Source organism: Schistocerca serialis, chromosome 3, assembly GCF_023864345.2.
Source record: "Schistocerca serialis cubense isolate TAMUIC-IGC-003099 chromosome 3, iqSchSeri2.2, whole genome shotgun sequence".
Classification (NCBI taxonomy): Eukaryota; Metazoa; Arthropoda; class Insecta; order Orthoptera; family Acrididae; genus Schistocerca; species Schistocerca serialis.
In genome coordinates, this window is record NC_064640.1 from 1,023,914,928 (window position 1) to 1,023,938,124 (window position 23,197).

The 23,197-nt window shown below is 38.5% G+C and overlaps 1 protein-coding gene across 1 annotated transcript in view; it reads right to left on the reverse strand.

Moving 5' to 3' along the window:
- Positions 1 to 17,619: 17,619 nt before the first annotated feature.
- The window catches only part of LOC126471482 (protein dispatched), a 189,757-nt gene continuing 184,179 nt past the window's right edge, over positions 17,620 to 23,197 (reverse strand). The window contains exon 12 of the mRNA XM_050099686.1: positions 17,620 to 22,189. Coding sequence (XP_049955643.1) covers positions 20,705 to 22,189 — 1,485 coding nt within the window. The 3' untranslated portion in view covers positions 17,620 to 20,704. The remainder of the gene's footprint in view (positions 22,190 to 23,197) is intronic.

Sequence of the window (23,197 nt, forward strand, 5' to 3'; positions counted from 1 at the left end):
ATAGCAATGATGCTGAACTGAAACACAGAGCCAAAAAAGTGGAATCATAAGCAGTGGAATCTCCTTACTGACACAGTATGTGTGTCTGTGTTTTGGGAGTGTTAGAAAAAACTTTCATTTCAATCCTGAAGGTGACATTACATTCTATAGCAACACTGATCGTTCACTGGAAGACAAACATCACGTACACACCAGATGAGTAGAGACTCTTTATCAATGGTACAAAAACAAGCCTGAAGGCAGTATCATTACACAACAGTAATGAAAGGCTATCCATCCCTGTCATATATGCTGTCTTAGTTAAAGAAATGTTGAAATCCATTGTAAACTGTGGTAATTACGAGAAGCATGAATGGCTGGCATGTGAAGATTTGAAAGTCATTGCGATGCTGTTGGGTTTGCAAGGGGGTTTGCACTAAGTATTGCTGGTAACTGTGTGAGTGGGACAGTCACACAAAAGAAAAACACTATACACAGAGGGAATGGCCTCCACAAACAGCTCTGGTGCCTGGGTCAAAAAATATTGATGAAGAACCTCTAGAGAATCCAAACAAAATTGTTCTCTCACCATTATACATTAAGTTGGGACTCATGACAGCGTTGGTTAATGCTGTGCTCAGAAATGAAGCAGCATTTCAGTATTTGTGTGAGATGCTTCCGTCACTGAGCACAGAGAAGATCACAAAGGGGATATTCACTGGTCCACAGACATACTGACTGTTCGGGAACACACACTTGGAGTCCACGCTAACCCCTGAACAGGTGCATGCGTCACATTGCTTTCGTAATGTGATAATATTATTCTTGGAAAAGAGCACAGTCAAAAATTACAGGAATCTTGTGGATGAATTCATTCATGCTCATAAAGTCATTGGCTGCTACAATGCAGTTATATTACTCCCACCTAGATGTGTGACAGAGACCTGTGACTCATTCAGTGATGAGCACAGTGAACGGTTCCACAAGGACATTTCTATCATGGAACAGAGGCACACAGGATGACGGATTACTACTACATTGGCTCATTTCTGCTGGATGCTCCAGGCATCACAAGACAAAAGTAAAGAAATTGTGTGAATTAACTAGGTAAGTTCAATTAATGTATATATCCTATTGAGTAGCAATATACGTGAAATGTAAAGTCCCAACTTACTTGTAACTCTGAGCTAGGAGACAATTTTAATCATGATATTCACATTCAGTGCATCGAAATCTGTAAAGACTGTCCACTTTGGATTCCATAAAAAATCCACAGTAGATCAGTGTTATTAATATATTCACCCAGCCATTTCTCTCAGAGTATTTCCTACCTATCTCTACAAGCAGTTGATATGAATTGGCTGGAAAAACATCTAAGCTTTCCTATGGACACCTTTATACACCTACGATTATAGTATGTTGCCTTTCACTTCTATAGTTTATAGCAGAAAGTTCAATGACCCTTTAATGCCAAAAGGCTTAAATCTATGGCACTTTAATTACTACCACCACCACAACCCCTAGCACCACCACACTTGACCTCCCTTCCGAGAGCTGAACAGATTCATTGTTAACGGTGTGCATAGTGAGAACTACTTCTTCAGAATACCGGTGCTCACTAATATCTCAGACTCTTGGTTTATTAATACATGCATCCAATTCATTGTGCTAATTTCCTAGGCTTCTCAAATGTTAGTGGATAATCTTAACAAAACAGTACTGGGATTGCTGGATTATATCTGTACACTTAATTCTTATGAGATTGTCCAGCAAGCCTTACAAATTTCCCTGCTCCTCAATGATATGTTCATGATACTTTAAGCTGGTTGGATCACAGTCTATGTTACATCTTCATTTAGAGCTGCTGGGTTAGATGCTAGAAATTTCTGGGACAGGTAGGGAGCAGGTTTCATGTATGCTTGTCATATTATTACACTTTCAACCATAGTTTCCATTTTCAGAAAGACTCTTGCTGCTGTTGTGTACGGTGCTTGACAGTGACACTATGGTTACTGCCATGTGGAGTCTTCAGTTTCTACAAAAGGAACTACACCACTTGACTATAAAAGTGAAGCACAGAGTAGGGGAGAAGGAAATGAAATGAAACCTCATAGATAGAGATGCTAGGTGATGGTATTTCAGTGACCACAAAATCAAGTCAACTTTAAAAAGAACTTGGCAGTATGAACCCATGTATCAATATGATGTTGCACCACCTGTGGTCTGGATGCATGCACCAGTTTGGTTGGTAAGTTGATCACATTAAGTTATTTTACCCTCTCCTGAGTTCAACTGGCCCACAACTGTCATAACTGATCCTTGATATCGTGGGTACTGGCACCAGGACAGATTTTACATCAGAGCTGGTTCCACACATTCTATTGAGGACAGACCTGGAGTATTACTGGCCACAAGAGTACCTCAGCATCACACAGACATTTCATACATACACATGCCATGTATGGATGAGCAATTTCCTGCTAAGAATGGCATCACAATACTGTCACATGAGATGTAATACACAAGGATGCAGGATGTCTGTGGTGTACCTTTGTGCTGTCAAGGGTACCTTCAATCACAACCTGCTGTGACCAAAAGTCATATGCAATGGCTCCACACTCTATGACACCAGGAGTAACACTGCTGTGCCCCTCGGGCTTCTCCCCAGGTTGCTGCAATACTCACTGATGATGGTCATCTGGGATAGTGCAGAGCCACGATTCATCGTTCAACACAATGCAACAGCATTCACCGGTAGTCCATGCTTCCTTGTCACTCCAAATGCAGCTATTAGTGTTGCGGTGTTAATGGCAGCTTCGTCTGGATGCTGTTAGTTTCTGAACAACAGTACAGGATGGCCTAGACTGTTTCAGAGTCCATTATTTCTCCTCTGATGGCAGGCGCAGATGTGAAGGGGTTGTGATATGCTTGGAGTACAATATAGTGATCCACCTTCATGATGGTCAGACACAGTTGACTGAAACCTTGATGACAAGTTGCCTGCCCTCATGTTCCCATGCAGTACAGCACCAGGACACTGTACATCTGACTAGTATACAAATCTGGATACTGCATGATTCAACCAGCCAGTCAAATTAAGACTCTCCATGAGGCACCTTTCAAACTCTGTGAGATGCTGATAACATTGTCTCACATTATTATGCAGCTTTTTCATGTTATTTACAGTGATTACTCACCATCTGATGCTGTTCATGCCCCCTTATATACCCCACCTGTCCTGGTAAAACACTAAAATCAAACAATACTAACGCACACTGGTAGTCGTTCTACCTGTCACACATAATTGCAACTCTAATCATGTACATACCAACCAATGGTGTGTATACGTATGAAGTTACACAGTCTTCTGTATGCTTCAATTTTTTGCCAGGCCATGTACAAAACCTAAAACTCAAGAAACATGAAGTTAGAATAAAGTTAGTAAGGTGTATGAGGAACGGGGTAGTTGGTTTGGACCCTGAAGGGCATTGGGAAAGGTAGTGTGCAATATCACCCATTTGTGTGAGGGATGTTGGTATCTAGATAGGTGGCATCAACAGTGACAAGTAGGAATCCAAGAGGTAAAGGAGTGGGGATGATGGAGAGTCAGTCTAGGAAGTGGTTGGCATCTTTAATGTGGGAGGCTAGATTATGGGCAATTGGTTGGAGGTGTTGGTCAATGAGGGCTTAAATTCTTTCAGTGGTGGCACAATTAACCAGCCACAATGGGCCATCCAGGATTGTTGAGTTTTGGGGAGCATGTAGAAGGTGGGTGTGTTGGGTGCCATAGGGGTGAAGAGGGAAATGGATTCAGGGGAGAGTTTCTGGGAATGGCCTAAGGCTTTCAGCAGGATCCTAGACTCCTGGGTGTGATGTATGTAGCAGGGACACACAGTAGCAGCATGTTTCAGAGGAAACAGAAGTGGTTCTGTGATGCCTGTGCTATGCAGTGCAGTACCAGGTTTGTAAGGGCCAGGGACTAGCGGAACCTGAAAAGGTAAAGGTCACTGTGAAAGGAGGCATGGAACCAAGAAAAAGGCCCATGGACGCTGAGGAGGAGGAGGACATTAGTGCCCTTTCAAAGGAACTATCCCAGCACGGGCCTGAAGCAATTTAGGGAAATCACAGAAAACCTAAATTAGGATGGCTGTACGCAGGTTCGAACTATCATCTTCCCGAATGCAAGTCCAGTGTGCTAACCAGAGTGCTCAGTCCAGAGAAACGAATTTTTATGGTTAGGCCATTGTGGGAGATTCCATGGTTTACATAGCATTTAAGAAATAGAATGTAGGACTGGATTTTAGCCAGGAAAAGGGAGCGGGGATTAATTGTGGCAGGGATGTCAGGGGGGAAGTGGAAATGACATGGCGATGGGCATAATAAGGTGTTGATGGTTGTGAGGGGAGCTGGATAAGAGAAAATACATATAAAAAATACGTAAACACACGAAAAAACACGCAGAGATACGTAAAAATACCCACAGATAGGTAAAAATACCCACAAATGTGTAAGAATGTGTGAAACTGCGTGAAATCACGTAAAAATACATAGAAATAAGCAAAAATGCATGAAACCATGTAAAAATATACACAAATACGTTGCAAACTTACAGAAATGGTGAGAGAAAAGGAATGAATGAGATATGGGAGAAGGTGTGTGCTGTGATAAGGGAAGAGAGGGGGAAGGGGGATGGGTTACATTGAGGGTCACAAGTTCCTGTGTCATGGGCAGGTGTGGAAAATAAAACTCTAAAGTACCATACATGAGCATGAGCCACGAACCTACTATGCTGTCATAGTAGGAGGAGAGTTGATACTCCTACGTGGCACATCCCAGGTGGACGATAGGGAAGTCCTCACCGGTTTACCGGCAGACCTGAGTGAAATAAAATAGCTCTCGTGAACCAAACACACCATCTGTGGTTAACAACCGTAGTTGTAAATCGGAGCTTGCTCCAACTAAGGTTTACAACCTTTGAAAGTCAAAAATGGAAAGGTCTTTTAGGAAAAAAATTGCACCGTCCTGCTCAAAAAGGCAGGAAAAGGCTGCATCGGATTCGGTGGGTAGTCAACTAGAAGATAGCAGTGAATCGGAGCGTTTGCAACCATCAAAGTGCACACTAAAACACAAAAAGAGGATTAAACATGAGCAGATAAATTATATAGCAACGCACAACATAAACTCACTACCTCAGACCGGAAAACTCAAGGAGCTCGTAGATGAACTAAATAAACAAAAAATTTTAATAACAGAGATCCAAGAAATGAGAAACACCACAGAGGACCCATTCGAGTCACCAGGATACAGAATTTATAATGGGAAACCAGGACCGAGGGCAATGAAACAGTGTCACCAGTTTGGAACAGGGTTTTTAGTAAACATAAAAATAATAGATTCAGTAATGGATTTCCAAGCAGTATCACTAAGAATTGCGACTCTAAGCTTTAAAACAATGAATAAAACCTATACAATAATAAATGCTCATGCCCCAACAAATGAAAAAAAAATTGCAACTTCCTGGCAGATTGAAACTGTGTGCCCGACCGAGACTCGAACTCGGGATCTTTGCCTTTCGCGGGCAAGTGCTCTACCAACTGAGCTACCGAAGCACGACTCACGCCCGGTACTCACAGCTTTACTTCTGCCAGTACCTCGTCTCCTACCTTCCAAACTTTACAGAAGCTCTCCTGCGACCCTGCAGAGCTTCTGTAAAGTTTGGAAGGTAGGAGACGAGGTACTGGCAGAAGTAAAGCTGTGAGTACCGGGCGTGAGTCGTGCTTCGGTAGCTCAGTTGGTAGAGCACTTGCCCGCGAAAGGCAAAGGTCCCGAGTTCGAGTCTCGGTCGGGCACACAGTTTTAATCTGCCAGGAAGTTTCATATCAGTGCACACTCCGCTGCAGAGTGAAAATCTCATTCTGGAAAAAAAAATTGTCTAACAAAAACAAAGGAAGAGGTAGACAAATTTTGGGACCTTCTAGAACAAACTGTGAACAGAGTAAATAAAAAGAATGTAAAAATCTTATTGGGAGATTTCAATGCTCAGTTGGGAAATAAAGGAAATATAAAGATATAATTGGAAAATAGAGTCCACATAAATTTACAAACAAAAACGGTCAAAGACTTGTAGAACTCTGCAGAGAACACAACCTTATATCTAAATCAACATACTTTAAGAGGAAGCCAAGTAAACTTAAAACATGGAAACATCCAGACTGGGGGAAGGGGAAGTGGCAGCTAGACCATGTCTGTATGGACAAAAATTTTCATAAGGAGCTCCACAATGTTAAAGTACTGAGAGGAGTAGAGACAAGCTCAGACCATTATATAGTTAAAATTAAAATCAAATTCACTCCGTTAAAGAAGAGGACCGTAAAAACTAATAAAATAAAATGGAGGTTTGACCCACATCAGCTAATTAAAAATAATAAATACCAACAAATAACACAAACCATCAAATTAACAGATGATCTAGAACAATTAGTGCCTAATCTTAAAAAAGAAGCAGAGAATCTAGCTCCCTTGAACCCATGAAGGAAACATGTATGGTGGACATCAGAATGTGACAAATTCCATGAAGATAGACACCAAGCATGCTTAAAATTTCAAACACATAAAACTGAAGAAATTGCCATCAACCTAAAAAATGTACGAAAAAAATTCACACAAAATATTAGAAAAATCAAGAGAGGATTCCATAAAGGTATTTATCATAAAACGAACTCCAGGAACTGCTATAAAATCTTTGGGAAACAACTACAACAATATGAGGCCCCTACACTAATACTGAAAGATGAAGATGGAAGAATGACACACAGTAACAAGGAAAATGCAGAAATCATGGCAAAAACATTTAACAAACTTCTGAATTGCGAGGAACCCAAAGAACCCTTACAAATCAACACAAATACCCCAATAAAAACCAAACATAACAAACTAGACCCTCGAACTTTCCAAAAAGTAGAAAAAATTCTTAAAGAACAAAAAAATTATAAGGCATGTGGAGAAGATCAGGTTTTTATTGAAATGTGGAAATATGCAAGTGACACAGTCAAGACCTCCTTTCACATGGCTCTAACAAAAATTTGGGTAACAGAACGATTCCCCAAACATTGGACCACAGCTATCATCCACCCATTACACAAAAAGGGAGATAAGAGCAACCCAGACAACTACAGAGGAATCTCTCTCCTAGATTGCACATACATAATTCTATTCAAGATCCTATATGAAAGAATCAAGGAGCAATTAGAACAGGAGTTAGGGGAATATCAGGGAGGTTTCAGACCATGGAGAAGCTGTGCAGAGCAGATAATTAGTTTAAAATTGATTATGGCATACTACAAGAAACAGAACAAACCTCTGGCAACAACATTTGCAGATTTTAAGAAGGCATATGACTGTCTCCACAGACCGTCAGTATTAAAAATTTTAAGAAATCTAGGACTCCATCCAAAACTAATTAAAATAATACAACTCATTGGAACCAACACCAAATCAAAAGTGAAATTTAGAGGAGAAATTTCAGAACCATTCCTCATAAAAACATGCTTATGACAAGGTGACTGCCTATTACCATTACTGTTCATCTGTGCACTGGAATACATAATGAGAGAATGGTACAAGGACAATCCAAAGATGATAAGTATTGGAAGTGCAAAAGATGATATTAGCTTAAACTGCTTGGGATTCGCTGATGATCTTGCTCTCCTAGCCAACACCATTCAAGACCCCAGGCAACAAGTGAAATCACTACAAGAAATAGCAGAGAAAGTAGGCCTTAGAATATCATTTGAAGAAATGGAGATTATGCTAACTGATCCACCACTTGCAAACAAATTTACAATAGGAGAACAGGAAATCAAAATTGTTGATAAATTTAAATGTTTATGCGAAATAATAACATACAATCTAAATGAGAAGCCATCATGGCAGAATAGAATTAAAAAACTGAACTACACAAATTACATAACCAAAACTACATACAACAAAAAAGCCTATCTATAGAAGCAAAATTAAAACACTATAAAACAGTTACACAACCAGAAATAACGTATGCAGCTGAAACTATCTTCAAAACAACTAATACAGCAGAAATTGACAGAATACCAAAAATAGAAAGAAGAATAATTAGGACATGTATAAATAAACAGTATAAAATAAATGGACATTGGAGAATAGCATCAAATGAAACAGTATATAAGAAAATAGAACCAGTCATGAGCACAATCAGGAAGAAACACATCTCATTCTTTGGACATCTGATGAGAACTCCAGAAAACAGAATTAGTAAAAAAACAATACAAAAATTGTGGAATAGCAAGAGCGACATTAAATGGATCACAGAAATTAAGGAAAATATAAAAGAACTCCAAATTACAGTAGATGACCTAAAAAACAAGACAGAGAAAACCAGAATACTGCAAGACCCGCAAACCAGACTACAAATGAAAATCAATAAAAGGAGTAAAGGAAGAGTGGTCTCAGATGAAGAAAGAAAGAAAATATCTGAAAGAATGAAGAAATATTGGGCAGACAGAAGAACAAAACACCTTTCATATAAGAATAGACTCTAATAATTATATTACCTAAATATCATATTAAGTTATTGTGGAGCCAAATTGTATCCCTGTGTAACAACTTGTTTGGTTCAAATGGCTCTGAGCACTATGGGACTTAACATCTATGGTCATCAGTCCCCTAGAACTTAGAACTACTTAAACCTAACTAACCTAAGGACATCACACAACACCCAGCCATCACGAGGCAGAGAAAATCCCTGACCCCGCCGGGAATAACAACTTGTTTACAACTTTGTATTTTTGACTAGAGTGGTCCAATGAAGACCATAAAATAAATAATAATAAAAATTATAATAATAAACATGAGCATGAGGGAGGAAGTTGGGTCATTAGGAATAAATACTATTATCGGAGGCAAGAACTGGGGCATCAGATGTTTCATCAACAATCTGCATGGTGACGAAGCCGTGCGATGTGTGCAGACGATCGTTGAAACAGTGAGGCTCAGAAGTTGATGCTGTCTGAAAGGCAGTGACTAAATACAGGAAAAAGGAGAAAGAATGGACACAGAGAAGAGTTGTGCTACAGAGAATAGTAACAATGGAAAGCATCACAGGGTTGTGGGGTGGAAGAAAAACCGTTTGGCAAAATCAGACAATGAAAATGCTAGGTTGTATTATCAACAAAGTAAGGAAAAGATAGATTGACACTTATCATAAAGATGACACATTAAGTAGCAGACAGGCACAATTAGAAGATACTTACATCTCTCTGCAATTTCAAGTGTCATCTTTACAGTAAGTAGCAACCTATCTTTTCCTTACACTGTTGCTATTCCAACTTGGAGTTTATATTTCATGCTCCATCAGACATATAGCCACTGACGTGTACAGCACGAAATGTCTGAAAGTAAAAGGGTCCAGGGCAGGAAAGGGAGCATTACGGTTATGAAATATTTTTGTGGCATTCTCTGTGTGATCTCATCATTGTGGAAGGCATAATGGATCAACACAAGCATGCATCTATATTTGGGAACCATGTCCTCCCCTACATGCAGTTTTTTTCCCACAGCATGATGGCACCTACCAGCAGGACAATGCAGCAGGTTGCACAGCTCGCAGTGTACGTGCATGGTTTGAAGAGCAGAAAGATGAGTTTACTGTGCTCCCCAGGCCACCAAATTCCATGGATTTAAACCTAATCGACAATATGTGGGACCACCTTGCTTAGACTGTTCATGCCATGGATCCTCAACTGAGAAATCTACTGCAGCCGGCCATGGCACTGAAGTTATCATGGCTCCACATCCCTGCCTCTATCTTCCAGAACCTCAATGAGCAGTCCAAGTAGCAGAATGGGGTTATGCAGGCTTTTGAAAGGTGGTCATGTTAATGTGAATGGGCAGTGTATTTTCTCCACATAAATTATTAACAATGCATGTAACAAATTTGGTGACTGTTCACCACCAAAAACAAAGCCCAATATGAAAGACAGCAATTGCCCATGTTTTAAGTTTTCTCATGTTTCCATCTCAGATGTCATCAAAATCATAATGTCCCTAAAAAATTCAAAATCTGCGGGGTGGGATGAGGTCCCCACTGAAATAATAAAAATAGTCTGTCACAGTATTGCATATGCACTCTCTTTCATAATCAACCAATCTTTTGATGAGGGATGTTTCCCAGATCAATTAAAATATGCAGAAGTTCAACCCATACATAAAAAAAGTCAAACAAGATGAATTGGGCAACTATAGGCCAATCTCACTGTTACCAATTTTCTCAAAAATATTTGAAAGAGCTGCATGTGATCAGATCAAAAATCACAATTCATCTAACAGCATTATCTTAGGCAATCAATATGGTTTCAGAAAAGGCCACAGCACAATCCATGCAATAAATGAATTAGTCACAAAAGTCAGCAGATGTCTTGATGATAGAATGTGTGTGTCAGGCATCTTTTGTGACCTGTCCAAAGCCTTCGACACAGTAAATCAAGACCTACTTCTCCAAAAATTGGCAGGCTATGGTTTTCAAGGCAAATCTCTTAGCTGGATGTCATCATACTTGGCAAACAGAAAACAAAGAGTACTTATTAACATCAACGGCAATAAATTTCTCTCTGGCTGGAAACACACTCAATTAGGTGTTCCACAAGGTTCAATATTAGGGCCACTACTTTTTCTGTATTATATTAATGATATGCCATGTCAGGTCCAGTCTGATACTATCCTCTACACGGATGACTCAACAGCTGTACTCTGTTGTAAAAATGAGGTAGACCTAATTCATCATATTGAACAAACACTTGAGGAAGTGGAGGCATGGGTCAAATACAATAACTTGACACTAAATTTTACAAAAACAGAAATTGTTCATTTCACCACAAAACAATCTGCACAGTCTATAAGTGAAATAAGGTATATGGACAAAAAATTAGAGACTGCAGACTGTGTAAAATTCCTTGGTGGTTGGGGAGGGTAGTTGTTTGGAGAAGGAGACCAGACAGTGTGGTCATCAGTCTCATCGGATTAGGGAAGGATGGGGAAGGAAGTCGGCCGCGCCCTTTTAGAGGAACCATCCCAGCATTTGCCTGGAGTGATTTAGGGAAATCACGGAAAACCTAAATCAGGATGGCCGGACCCGGGATTGAACCGTCGTCCTCCCGAATGCTAAAATTCCTTGGCGTATTAGTCAATAAAAACCTGTTATGGAGTCACCATGTGGTCAACATACTGGGTCGACTGAATAGTCTTGTATATATTATGAATATCTTGTATAGTATTACTGATTTAACTGTAAGAAAAACTGTATATAATGCATATTTTGTTTCAGTCATTAAATAGAGTATAATTTGCTGGTGGTCTGAAAAGACAAATTTACTTAGAGCATTTAGACTACAAAAAAGAATCATCCAAGCAATGGTGGAAGCAAAACCAAAGCAACATTGTAAACCTTTATTTGTAAAACTAGATCTAATGAGCATTCCAAGCATATACATCTATGAAACTCTCACTTTCACGAAAATAAACCCACAACTTTTTGAGGGCAACTTCTTCTTGCATCAATATGATACTAGACATAGAACGAGCTACATGTTACCTACCCACCGTTTAAAATCATATGAAAAAACGCCATACTATATGGGCATCAAATTTGTAAATAAAATATGGAAAGATATGGATGACCCAAATGTAAAAGGTACCAAAAGAGACCTGGAAAAATATCTGAAAGATAAATGTTACTATAGTGTAAAGATTTCGTGAATGGCAACAATGCATTATAATTGTAATTAAAATACGTCTTTGAAGATGTTACACCACATATATTATTAGTTTATTGTCTATTTTTAATATTATTATATATAGTGTAAAACTGACAAGTCACCTATGTCACAGTCTTTGTATAAGGCATGTTATGTGATAATAAAAATTGAATTGAATTGAAAAAAAGTTATGACCTGGTGCCTGGGAACACGCATCTTGGAAACAGCAGAGCTGATCAAAATTGTTCACATGTTACCATCAAAAGCATCTGTAACAACAGGTTGAAGGATAGTAAAACCACGAGTAGGTGACAAAGCACTGGACATCTACACCTTATCACAGAATGTGGAGGTCAGACTCTGGCCCGCTCTGTAAAGCAAGATAGACAGCGATCTGTGGCAAACGTGACAACAAGTGCATAATGCTGGTGCATGCACAAGTGTTTCCAAGCACACCCTTCAGGTGGGCATTGTCAAACATAGGGTTCTCGCAGAAGCTGACTACTGTGTTTTCCCATGTTGACTCAATGGTATCATCAATTACGATAGCAGTTGACAAGGGATCATCGAGACTGGACTGTATATAAGTGGAAACCAGTCACCTGGTTGGATGAAGGACATTTATTGTTCCATCAGATACATGGTCACAGCTGGATGCACTATCATCCAGCCTTGAAGCATGCACCACACCACTGACGCACGCCAGTGGGGGCAGTATTATGCGATGGCGGTGCATTAACCTAGGCTTCCATGAGACCTGTGGTAGTAATCAAAGGTACCATGAGAGCTGTGGAATATATGATTATTATTGTGAATCATCTGTATTCCTTCATGCTTTATGTCTTCCCCAACTGTGATGGCATCTTCCAGAGGGATAATTGTCAGTGTCACAAGGCTAAAAAAATCATGCTACAGTGGTTTGAGAAGCATTTTAGCAAACTCTCAATTATGTCTTGGCTACCAAATTTGCCTCATTTGATGGAACGGAATATATCTAGGATACTACGGCATCCACACACTGCTGGCATGTAATCTATGGGAACTGCGTGATCTGTGCACGGACATCTGGCACCCCACAGCTCTAGAAACTCTGTACACTGGCTTTTTCCATGTCACTGCAATGTATCGTTGAAAGTGATCCATGGAACATACAACTAACTAATATTTCTGAAACCAAGTTCAAAATTTCCTACAAAAAGATGTTTCTCATCTTCTTCTCTACTTTTTATTAAAACAGCCAGAATTATTCTGTAGTGTGATTTTCATTTTACAGTTTCTGTTGTTTCTTGTAGGGATTTTAAACTTCATTAGGGTGTCAATAAGTTATGGTGTGTACTGGTACAAAGGGTACTACAGATGTTCTGCTAAGTGAAATTCCAAGTCAACATGTCATAAATAGACTTTTTCCATGTGTAGACCTATCCATATAGCACTGTGGCACAAAGCTTGAGCTCTTCTTATCTACTTTACTATATGGTTGTAAATTAGCAACAACAGTTGTTGCATGGGATAAAGAAGAGATAAGTATTGTTACGATACATTTTTGCTATGGGGCTGACAGTGAAGAATTTTTTCCAAAGAAATGGGTCCCATGCTTGGAGAAGACATTCTACATCACTCTACATCTGCATAATAAATTTTCAGAGGAATAACTTCATCCTCAACAAAGCTCCCCTCAGCACCAACGCTAAAAAGAATGTTGGAACACAACAGACACAAATGATAGAAGACCAGCCTCTTTTAAGTAAAATACAGGTGTTAAGAACCTGGAGATTGGTTCAACACCACAGTGCTTTACTAGAGATCGTCCTATTTGAGATGGTATGCCTTTGCCATTTTTCAGCCTTCCAATTGACTTACCAACTTGTTGCTGGAGGACCTATAGTTTCATGTGGCAATAACAATATTGTCACAGTGGTAACACCAGTTCCCGTCAGATCACCAAAGTTAAGCACTGTCAGGCTCAGCTAGCGTTTGGATGGGTAACTGACTGGGTCTGCCAAGCACTGTTGGCAAGCAGGGTGCACTCAGCCCTTCTGACACCAATTCAGGAGTAGAGAAGTAAGGGCTCCAGTTACAAAAACTGGCAATGACCAGGAGAGCAGTGTGCTGACCACACGTCCCTCCGTATTTGCATCTAGTGAAATGTATTGGCTGAGGATGACACATCAGTCACTCAGTACTGTTGGGATTTTCAAGACCTGTTCTGATGGAGTTCGAGTTTTTGTAGTTTAACGTTGACTCTTAAGCACAGTACAACTTGCTATTTTTCACACATACTCAAACGGTTGTCAGAGATGAAAGAAGTGATAAGTAACAGAGGAAAAATCCTTGGAATGACCAGGAATCAAACCCCAGGCCTCTGGTCTTGTTGCAACCCACAACAGCTTCTAAGATAAAAGAATTCTTGTACATGTAACAAACTGCAATTCATACTGTCCTCAGGAAAGTGTTATCCTTTGTGGGCCTCCATACTCTATGGTGGATGAATAACTGGCCCATCTTTGCAACTGCTGAGGTGCAAAGAACATGTACATAATTCTGAAAATGGCAGACCTTGCTGTGAAGACACCTTTAACACACACAGTGAAATCCACTTTATTAACCCTATTTCCTATCACATTAACTGAAAAACACTAAATGTGTTTGGAAAGTGAGAGTGCATCTGTCACAGTCTGAGAATAAGTACACCTATTCAGAAGAGAATGGTGGGGGTTTCCTTCACCATAAGAAGTACTTAAAACAAATGATGCTGGACAATCATTGTGATATGGTATCCAGAAAAATGCATGTCCCAAATAATAATAATGCATTTCAATGATTCCTTAAAGATAAAGAACTGAGAGTTAGTCAGGGTTGTAGTGGCTCTTTGCATTAAGCTATGAAGTTTTTGAACACACTCCCTACAGAATTGATGTTGCACCACATGGCTTTGCCTCATTACAAGAGAATACTTGACTGAAAGAACTGGGATTTTCTATGTATTCAGGGATCCTGAAGTTTTATTAAGGGTACATCCTCCACAGTCAGCGTTTAAGATAGGTGATTTTTACATTTTTTTTAAAAAACTAATAAAGCAACCAACATAAATCTTTTTGCACATTATTTATTGATTCCTGGATAACATTTTTTGATTTTTAAAAAATTCTGTCATCATTAAGCCCCCCATTAGAGGAGTTAAATTTACTGTGTCCACAATGAAGTGTGTACATGACCAAAGTCCTGCAGTCTCCAAATTTTATCTGAAATTGAAAAACAAACGGTTTTCTTAATCTAGAAGATACTGCACACAAAGTAGCAGCACAGTATTTTGAAATTTGAAAAAATAATAAAATGGTGGACATTTGGAAAAAAGATATAGTTCTGTCATGTGTTGTTAGCCACCTTTTCAGTAATAACGAAGGCATGAAACAGAACAAAAAAAAATTTGCCTGTTACTCCTTGCGGAAATGCCGGAGGAGTAATTCGCCCAAATTTCAGAAAGGTATTTTTATTAGTGTACACACGATATATTGTGTCAGCTTGGGATACAGAGAATTTCCAGCTGGATTGCAGCGCACTAATAAAGACTTTTTTTGTTTTGATTTGCTCATTAGTTACTGCAAAAAAGGTGACAAAAAACCCACAACAAAACTACATATTTATTTCAAACATCTGCCATTTTATTATTTCTTCAAATTAAAAAAAAAAAAACTGTGCTATTACTCCATGTGAAATATCCCATCGATTAATAATATTTTTTGTATTTTGATTTCACATAAGATTTGGAGATTGCAGGACTTCTGTCATGGACACACCTCACTTTGGACACTACCACTTTAACTCTTCTACATCTACATCTACATCTACATCCATACTCTGCAAGCCACCTGACGATGTGTGGTGGAGGGGGCTTAATGACAACTGAATGTCTTAAAAATCGGAAAATGTTGTCCAAGAATCAACAAATAATGTACAAAAAGATATTGATTGGTTCATTAGTCTTTTTTTAAAAAAATCATAAATATTGCCTATTTTATTGGCTGACCAAGGAGAATGGATCCTCGAGATGGCTGTTCCCATTTGTCAATACATATGTGACACAAATGGTTTAATGGGTAATTACAAATGCTAAATATATGTGCTGAATGTATTTGTAATTATTCTCAATGAGACTTGTTTAGTTAGTATCTTTCATATTACTTACAAAGTATAAGACCCTGAAAAATCTTTGTTGTCTTGTACTGTCGTCTCTCTCTCTCTCTCTCTCTCTCTCTCTCTCCTCTCCCCCCCCCCCCCTCCCTCCACACACACACACACACACACACACACACACACACACACACACACACACACACACACACACACACACACAATTCTTTGTCTTAGTTCCCTCAGTCCACGATTTCAAATATGCTTTCCCTTGGATCAAAATTATTTAATGTCAAATTCTTTCATCTAACGTCACTGACGCAAACAACTCCTTTCTTTGTATGCTAGCCCATCAGGCTTTACAAGATTAATAAGATGTATTATCAGTGCTCAATTTCAGTGAAGCAGGACTCCTAGCTGTTTCAGCCCATCCCAGGATGTTTCTATACAGGGTGGTCAGGAACAGTCTGAAAAGCTTGTAAGGGTGTTGCAGGGTAGGTTGAGTTGTTGCAGGGCAGGTTGAGCTGAGAAAGAGCTGTCAAGAAAAAAAAATGTTGCATTGCACCATTTCTGAGTTAATTAGCATTAAAGTTAGTCAATCAGGCTGTTGGCCATTCAAATTCCAGCAGCCAGCTAGAGATGATGTCGCCAAATGGGTTCTTCCTTTGGTTTCCTAAAACAAAACGAGAGTGCAACAAAAACTGGACATGGGACAGCAGTAAGGATCAAACACGGGCCAAAGGCTGAGCACTCTTACTTCCATCATATACGCTGTGAGAACAACTGACACTAATTGTATATGGCAGGCCGCTTGAATCTGTGTGCACAATTGGCTAACATCAATACTAATTAACTCAGGAAAGACTCAACGTACCTATATATTTTCTTTAACAGCACAATCTACCCTATAACACCCTTACACACTTTTCATATTGTTTCTTGCCACCATGTATCTCAAAGTTGAACATCAAAATGGTCAATTTACATGCATGTGTCACCAAACAACCATATTATAATTGTTAACTAATGTAAGTTTCTTTCCATGTAAGATAAAGTGATATATAAAGAAGCTTTCTGTATACCTTTTCTGTCGTCCAAGTTGAAGAGCTGTTTATTTGTATTTTTTGACCAAATATACCTCTTGTTGCTCAATGCTCATATGGACTCCTACTAGAAAGAGAAAGGATGTGACCTGGAAGTCAAAGACGCAAGTAAATCTGTCCGTAAGTCAAACACTTCAAGCACTGGATCAAGCATGGCAGTGCTTTATTAGACACGGTGCTACTGGAATTGGTATGCCCCTGCCTTCCTCCAACCTTGGAACTGACAGATGCAGTCAGTTATTATGAGACCTACCTACAGTTTAACACAGAATCAGCACCACAGGGTAACTAGGTTCTTTTCACATGTAAGAATTATTGTCATAGGTGAAAGATGTGATAGATGCCAGAAGAAAGCCCACGACCGACTGGGAATATAATGTTGAACCTCTGGATTTGTAGTCTGACATTTACCAACTTAGCTACCTAGTCACACATCCAAGTTATAACTATGAATAAATTACCCCATACACAAACAGGATTTACAGACTTTTTCTTTCTTATAATTATCTTGCTTTTCACTCCCCCCCCCCCCCCCCAACAAACACACACACACACACACACACACACACACACACACACACACACACACAAAGGTTCATATACTAAAATAATGACAAGTCATGTAGTTTTGTTTCTGGTATATTTTAGCACCACAGGCTTTCAAAGTTACCATGTAACACATTTAACGTCAGTTTATAAAAGACGACAAAATACAGCTTTTGTTTAAATAAATAAATAAATAAATCTGTTTGTATCCATATGTAGCCCTTAATTAAGGAAACTGATGATTGTAACGCCCATATTACATAATTTTTCTCCAACAGCTTCATAACGTTCATTACAATTTGGTATTTCAATTACAGAAAACACTTACTACAATTCAATGTTACATCCAAAAGTTACATTACACATTTAAACATATAACATATCGGAATAGTTTCCTCATTAACAACATGTATACACACAACCAAAATGAACAGCAAGTGTGGAATTTGTTCAAAAATACATACACAGCTTTAATATTAGTTTTTGTATTTTGTTCCCACAAAACATAGACAATATACACATTAGGCCATAAGTATTTACATATGAATGTCCACGTACAAAGGTCTGATCTGAATTATGTCGGGGTTTATGATTTGAATTTCATTTTGTTATACACCACCCAACAATAAGACGTTTCCACATTTCCATATTTATTTCACAGCTACTGGGCTTTATCTGAAGAGGGGAACAACAATAACTTCTTTCCACAATACATTCATGTTATTTACTTCACAGCTACTGGGTTTTATCTGAAGAGGGAAACAACAACAACTTATGTCCACAATACATTCATGTTATTTATTTCACAGCTACTGGGTTTTATCTGCACAGGGAAACAACAACTTCTTTCCGCAATACATTCATGTTACTTACTGCACAGCTACTGGGTTCCATCTGAAGAGGGAGACACCTGATATAAAATAAATATGATCAGTTATCAATAGTTCAAAAGGAGACTAAAGAAACATTCGCATATAATATGCTGATTTCTTTCAAAGTGCAGAAACACCACAAGAGAATCTTTGCTCAGAGATCGGCATTTGCACAAAATCTGCACATTGAAGGTGGCTTAGTACACAGGAGAGAATCAATATGTTGTATTTATTGAAGCAGATAGAATGATGGAATTGAAGATCTGTTTGATAAAACAAATTTGAAGAAACTATGACTTACAAATGGTGCAAATGACAACAGCTGAAAACTGAGGGATGAAACAGAATTTCGATTTATTATGTGGACAGATAAAATTATCTCACCAAGCAGCAGCAGCAGATGAAACAAGTTGAACAATATAAAATTGTAAATACACTAACTTCCAAAATCTGTGGATCCTTTCACTGGCAGGAGAGCAAAAAATGTTCAAGTGAGGGAGACTAGTACAGCTAAAGGGTACAGAAAAAAGCCACTTTTCTCTCTACACCTTAGTCTCTCTTCCTTTAACCTTTTTCTAGAGTGAGGAGCCCTTGATACTGAGATCTAACTGTCGTACATTGCTCTGTGTAGACCCTCTGTCCATAATATAAATAGTTACAGTTCACTGAACATTTTCATGGACAAACTGAAAGGGTAAATAATAAAAATCTGGAAATTAAAATAATTTACTCCTCTGGCAGTGTCATGCATTAGGCAAAAATTAACTTTCTTGGAGACGAAATTTAATGGAGAGAGAGAGAGAGAGAGAGAGAGAGAGAGAGAGAGAGAGAGAGAGAGAGAGAGAGATGTGTCATTCCCCTGTTAATTAGAAGGGTAACTGCTAGATAAATAATTGCATAAAAGAAAAGAAAAGAAAAAAAAGGTATCAAGCATACCATATTTTCCCAACAGCATTCAGTGCTGTTGTTATTTTTATAAGGGAGTAATTAAAATATACATCTCCATCACTGTACTGTACAACCACATAAGTTGGCAGATGTGTGTACAGAATTATGTCCATTTAGGTCACCAAAAGACTACAATAAAGTCCTCTTGGCATTATATGCCACAAGCATTCAGTTCTTATTGTTGTTAGTGTTCCTGTTAATATAATTTATAATTATCTCACTCTAATCATGAGCAAATGTTCTTCACCTCTTTTCCTTTCACTACTTTTTCTATGTATGACAGTATTTTTACAATTCTGAAACAAATTCTCTCTTCATACTTATTCTGTCTTCCTGTCTTCAACAATTGTTTTAAGAGCACTTTTTTGAAAAGGGATCTTTAAACCAGATGAGCTATCAAATAACTATAGAACACTCATAACCTCATATCTTTCCCACATAATGGAAGTTATTGTTATATTTCCACTTGCTTTATAGCTACTAACAGTTTTTAATAGGACACTGATATTATTACTAATTATCCATAAAAATGATGCTCAGAATTCCTTTTGTGGTTGAATTGCTCAGATCTGAAGCACGGGACATTTGATATGCAAGAAATGCATTACAAATCGGCAAATAAAATAACACTGCCACTGGACAGACAGACATATGGAACAAACTTAGTAAATTGGACAGTACGAACAATATGATTTATAAAAACTTGTGTATCATGGCAACTTTTTAAAATGACAATCAAATGCAGAAAATGGAATGTTAAACTGTTGAACAAATCAATCCATAGATAAAAACTTTACAAAATTTTACATTATATATCTCACAGAACACACAGGTCATGATTCAAAGTGAACACACTGAACTACTTAAAAAACATCAGTGTTACAAGGCACAATAAAAATGGACAGTAAACAAAACCATTATACAAATATCAGTCGGGGTACATGAAAAGAGATCATCAATCACAAGGCATAAATTTGAGATAATGCTTGATGTACAGGGTGACGACATATCCGTAGCCAAGCAGAATGTGTGATCATGACTGGCTCGGAAAAATGACAAAATGGTATCTCCACTATTTGTGGATGATAGATCAATGACTTCTTTCCATTTCCCAAACTTTACTATTCCAGTATCAAACATCCAATTGTAAAAGCAGTCTTCTCATTAAAAAAAACTTGTTACATATAAAAAATAAGTACAAAAGATTTGGTTGTAGATCATATGCCATACTGACAAATTTTCCATAACTATCACACTTAATTTTTTTCGGGGGAAGAGAGAACATATTCATATGTCACTATTAGCAGACACTAAGTACAAAAGACCAGCTTCATTATGAGGATTAATATCTACTGTGCGATTGTTCACCTTCATTTTCATCATTTGTGTTTGTGGTCAATGCAGACTGTTCTGCAGGAAGTGAGATCTGACGAGTAATTACTTTTGGGATCAGTGGTACTGACACTGCCGAGAGGCTGCCTGAACGATGCAGTTGATGGATGTGTGTGCTTAGAGCTTCTAGCTCATGACTTTCACTAATCGAGACATGAATTTGTGCAGCTGTACTTGATGTTGACAAAGTTGATTCTGACAGCATATTGTTATAAGAAGGAGCACCAGTATTACTTGGTTCACTGACTCCATCATCAGATTTCGTATTTACAGGTCTCCATATTTTGCTGCAAAACTTCCACATATCAGAGTACGAAAATTGCCCAAATCCATGTTGTGGCCCACAAACAGCCAATAATGATCCAAAGAAAAATGTTGAGTACACCCAACTTACAATCATAACTGCCACAAGAAATATGCCAATCTGTATGTAAGCCAATACTGATGACGGTAACATAAATGCTCCTGCTGCTGCTGTGGTAAGTGCTGCCATGGCAGTTGGCCCACTCATTCTTGACAGAGCAAAAGAAACTGCTGATACTCTGTCTTTTGCATCTGGGCACATTCGATAATGAACACCGTAATGTAAACTAAAATCTACTGCCAAACCAATTGCAACTGTTACAGCAACAGATTCCAGAACATTGAGTTTCCAACCCATAATCACCAATGAACCAACAGTAACTGATATTATAGCTGTTACAGTAATAACAGCATATAAGCTTACAAGAAGATTAAGAGTGACAAAAAGGATCACAGATAAGCTAATAGCCATGGACACCACAATTGCAACAAGTGTACCATTAGACAATGTCAACTGAAGATCATAAAAATCTAAATCGCTTACAAACCACCCATTCTCCATTCCTGGAGGTGCAGTTGCTAACTGCTCTTGCATCCAACTTTCCACCTCATTGAAGAATTTATTCATTTCAGAAAAGGATAAGGAGAAAGAATGGACACTATCATATTCCACAACTACTGCTTGTATTTTATGTTGCTTTCCAGGATCTGCAGAAAATTTTGGACCAGCCATACCTGGCATCAAAATTTCAACTGGTGTTTCATATAGACTTTTTATTGCGTGGACAATGCACAACTCAAATACCTCTCGTACATAAGGAAACTGCTCTGTTTCACAACACGGAGTCCTGTCAATATGACTAATAGGATCTCGGCAACGTCGTTGCATCCAAGAAATAAAAGATTCTATAAAACAATTTGGCAATAGTGGGCCTCTTGTTGACTGATAAAATTGTTGCGCTCTTAAATTACGACAGAACTCTAGCAACCACACTTGGGACTCTGGAGCTCCGATGTCAAAAGTTGGATCAAATACCAGGTTTCCAAGAGACGCTGGATTGAGGTAATCACCATTATCTACTGGTAATATCCCCCACACAAAGCGCAATGGCAGTTTTGTGTTGATGCCCACCTGAAACAGAAAACATGGTTAACTGTTTTAATAGCATTAAAACATATAAAAATTGACCTGATTGTACAGCATAACATAAAGCACACTAGTTTGGAAGACAGGAAGGTGAGCCAGGCCTAGATTGAACCTGCACAGTGGATTAACAACTGCGGCTGGTGCACCATCTAGCCTCAATGTGGGTTTTAGGCAGGTTCCCACACTTGTTAAGGCAAATGCTGGACTGGTCCCAACTTTTCATCTCTCAAATCACAATACACAAAGAGTTAAAATATGGTCACCTACAGAATAAAGTTTACACCCAATTCACAGACAGGTGGCTCACACAACTTTCCTCCCTTAGATAACTGATGACTGTGGTGACAGGAAGCGCATCCAGTCACGAAGTTAAACAAAATAAATGTATCAAATTTTGAGTACAACAGAGCCCTTAACTAGCCAGGGTAAATGCTAATGAAAAGAAGAAGAAGAGGAGGAAAATATATAAAATTTAAATTAAAATAAAGAGGTGGGAAAAGTGGGAGGCGTGAAACGTAACACATATGACACAAATGTTGAGGACCTCATCAATGATTAACAAACAGCAGCAGAACTGCTGTGAATTATGTGATAGCAATTGACATTCATTAATATCTGTTCATCTTAACTGCCTCCTGATCAGTCATCAGTCCTACTGGCAATTTGAGAGATCATCATCTGTCCAAGAAAAGATTCATCTATCTCGTCATCGTATGCTTAATGTGTGGATCAATGAGAAGTTAAAAACATAGCAGTGTACGGGGCGAGGTTTTAATATCTTGTCAACATCGAAGTCATTATACGTGGAAAGCAAACAAGCTGAATTCGCAATATAGCATTTGTTTGAAATGATTATGAGAAACCATGAGAACCCTAAATAAGGAGGGCCAGATGGAGAGTTGAGTACAGCCATTATTAATATGAGTGCAGAGCTTTAATCATTCTACCAATTCAGTCAGTCATTGGCTCTTTAAACAAAACAATTACAGTAGT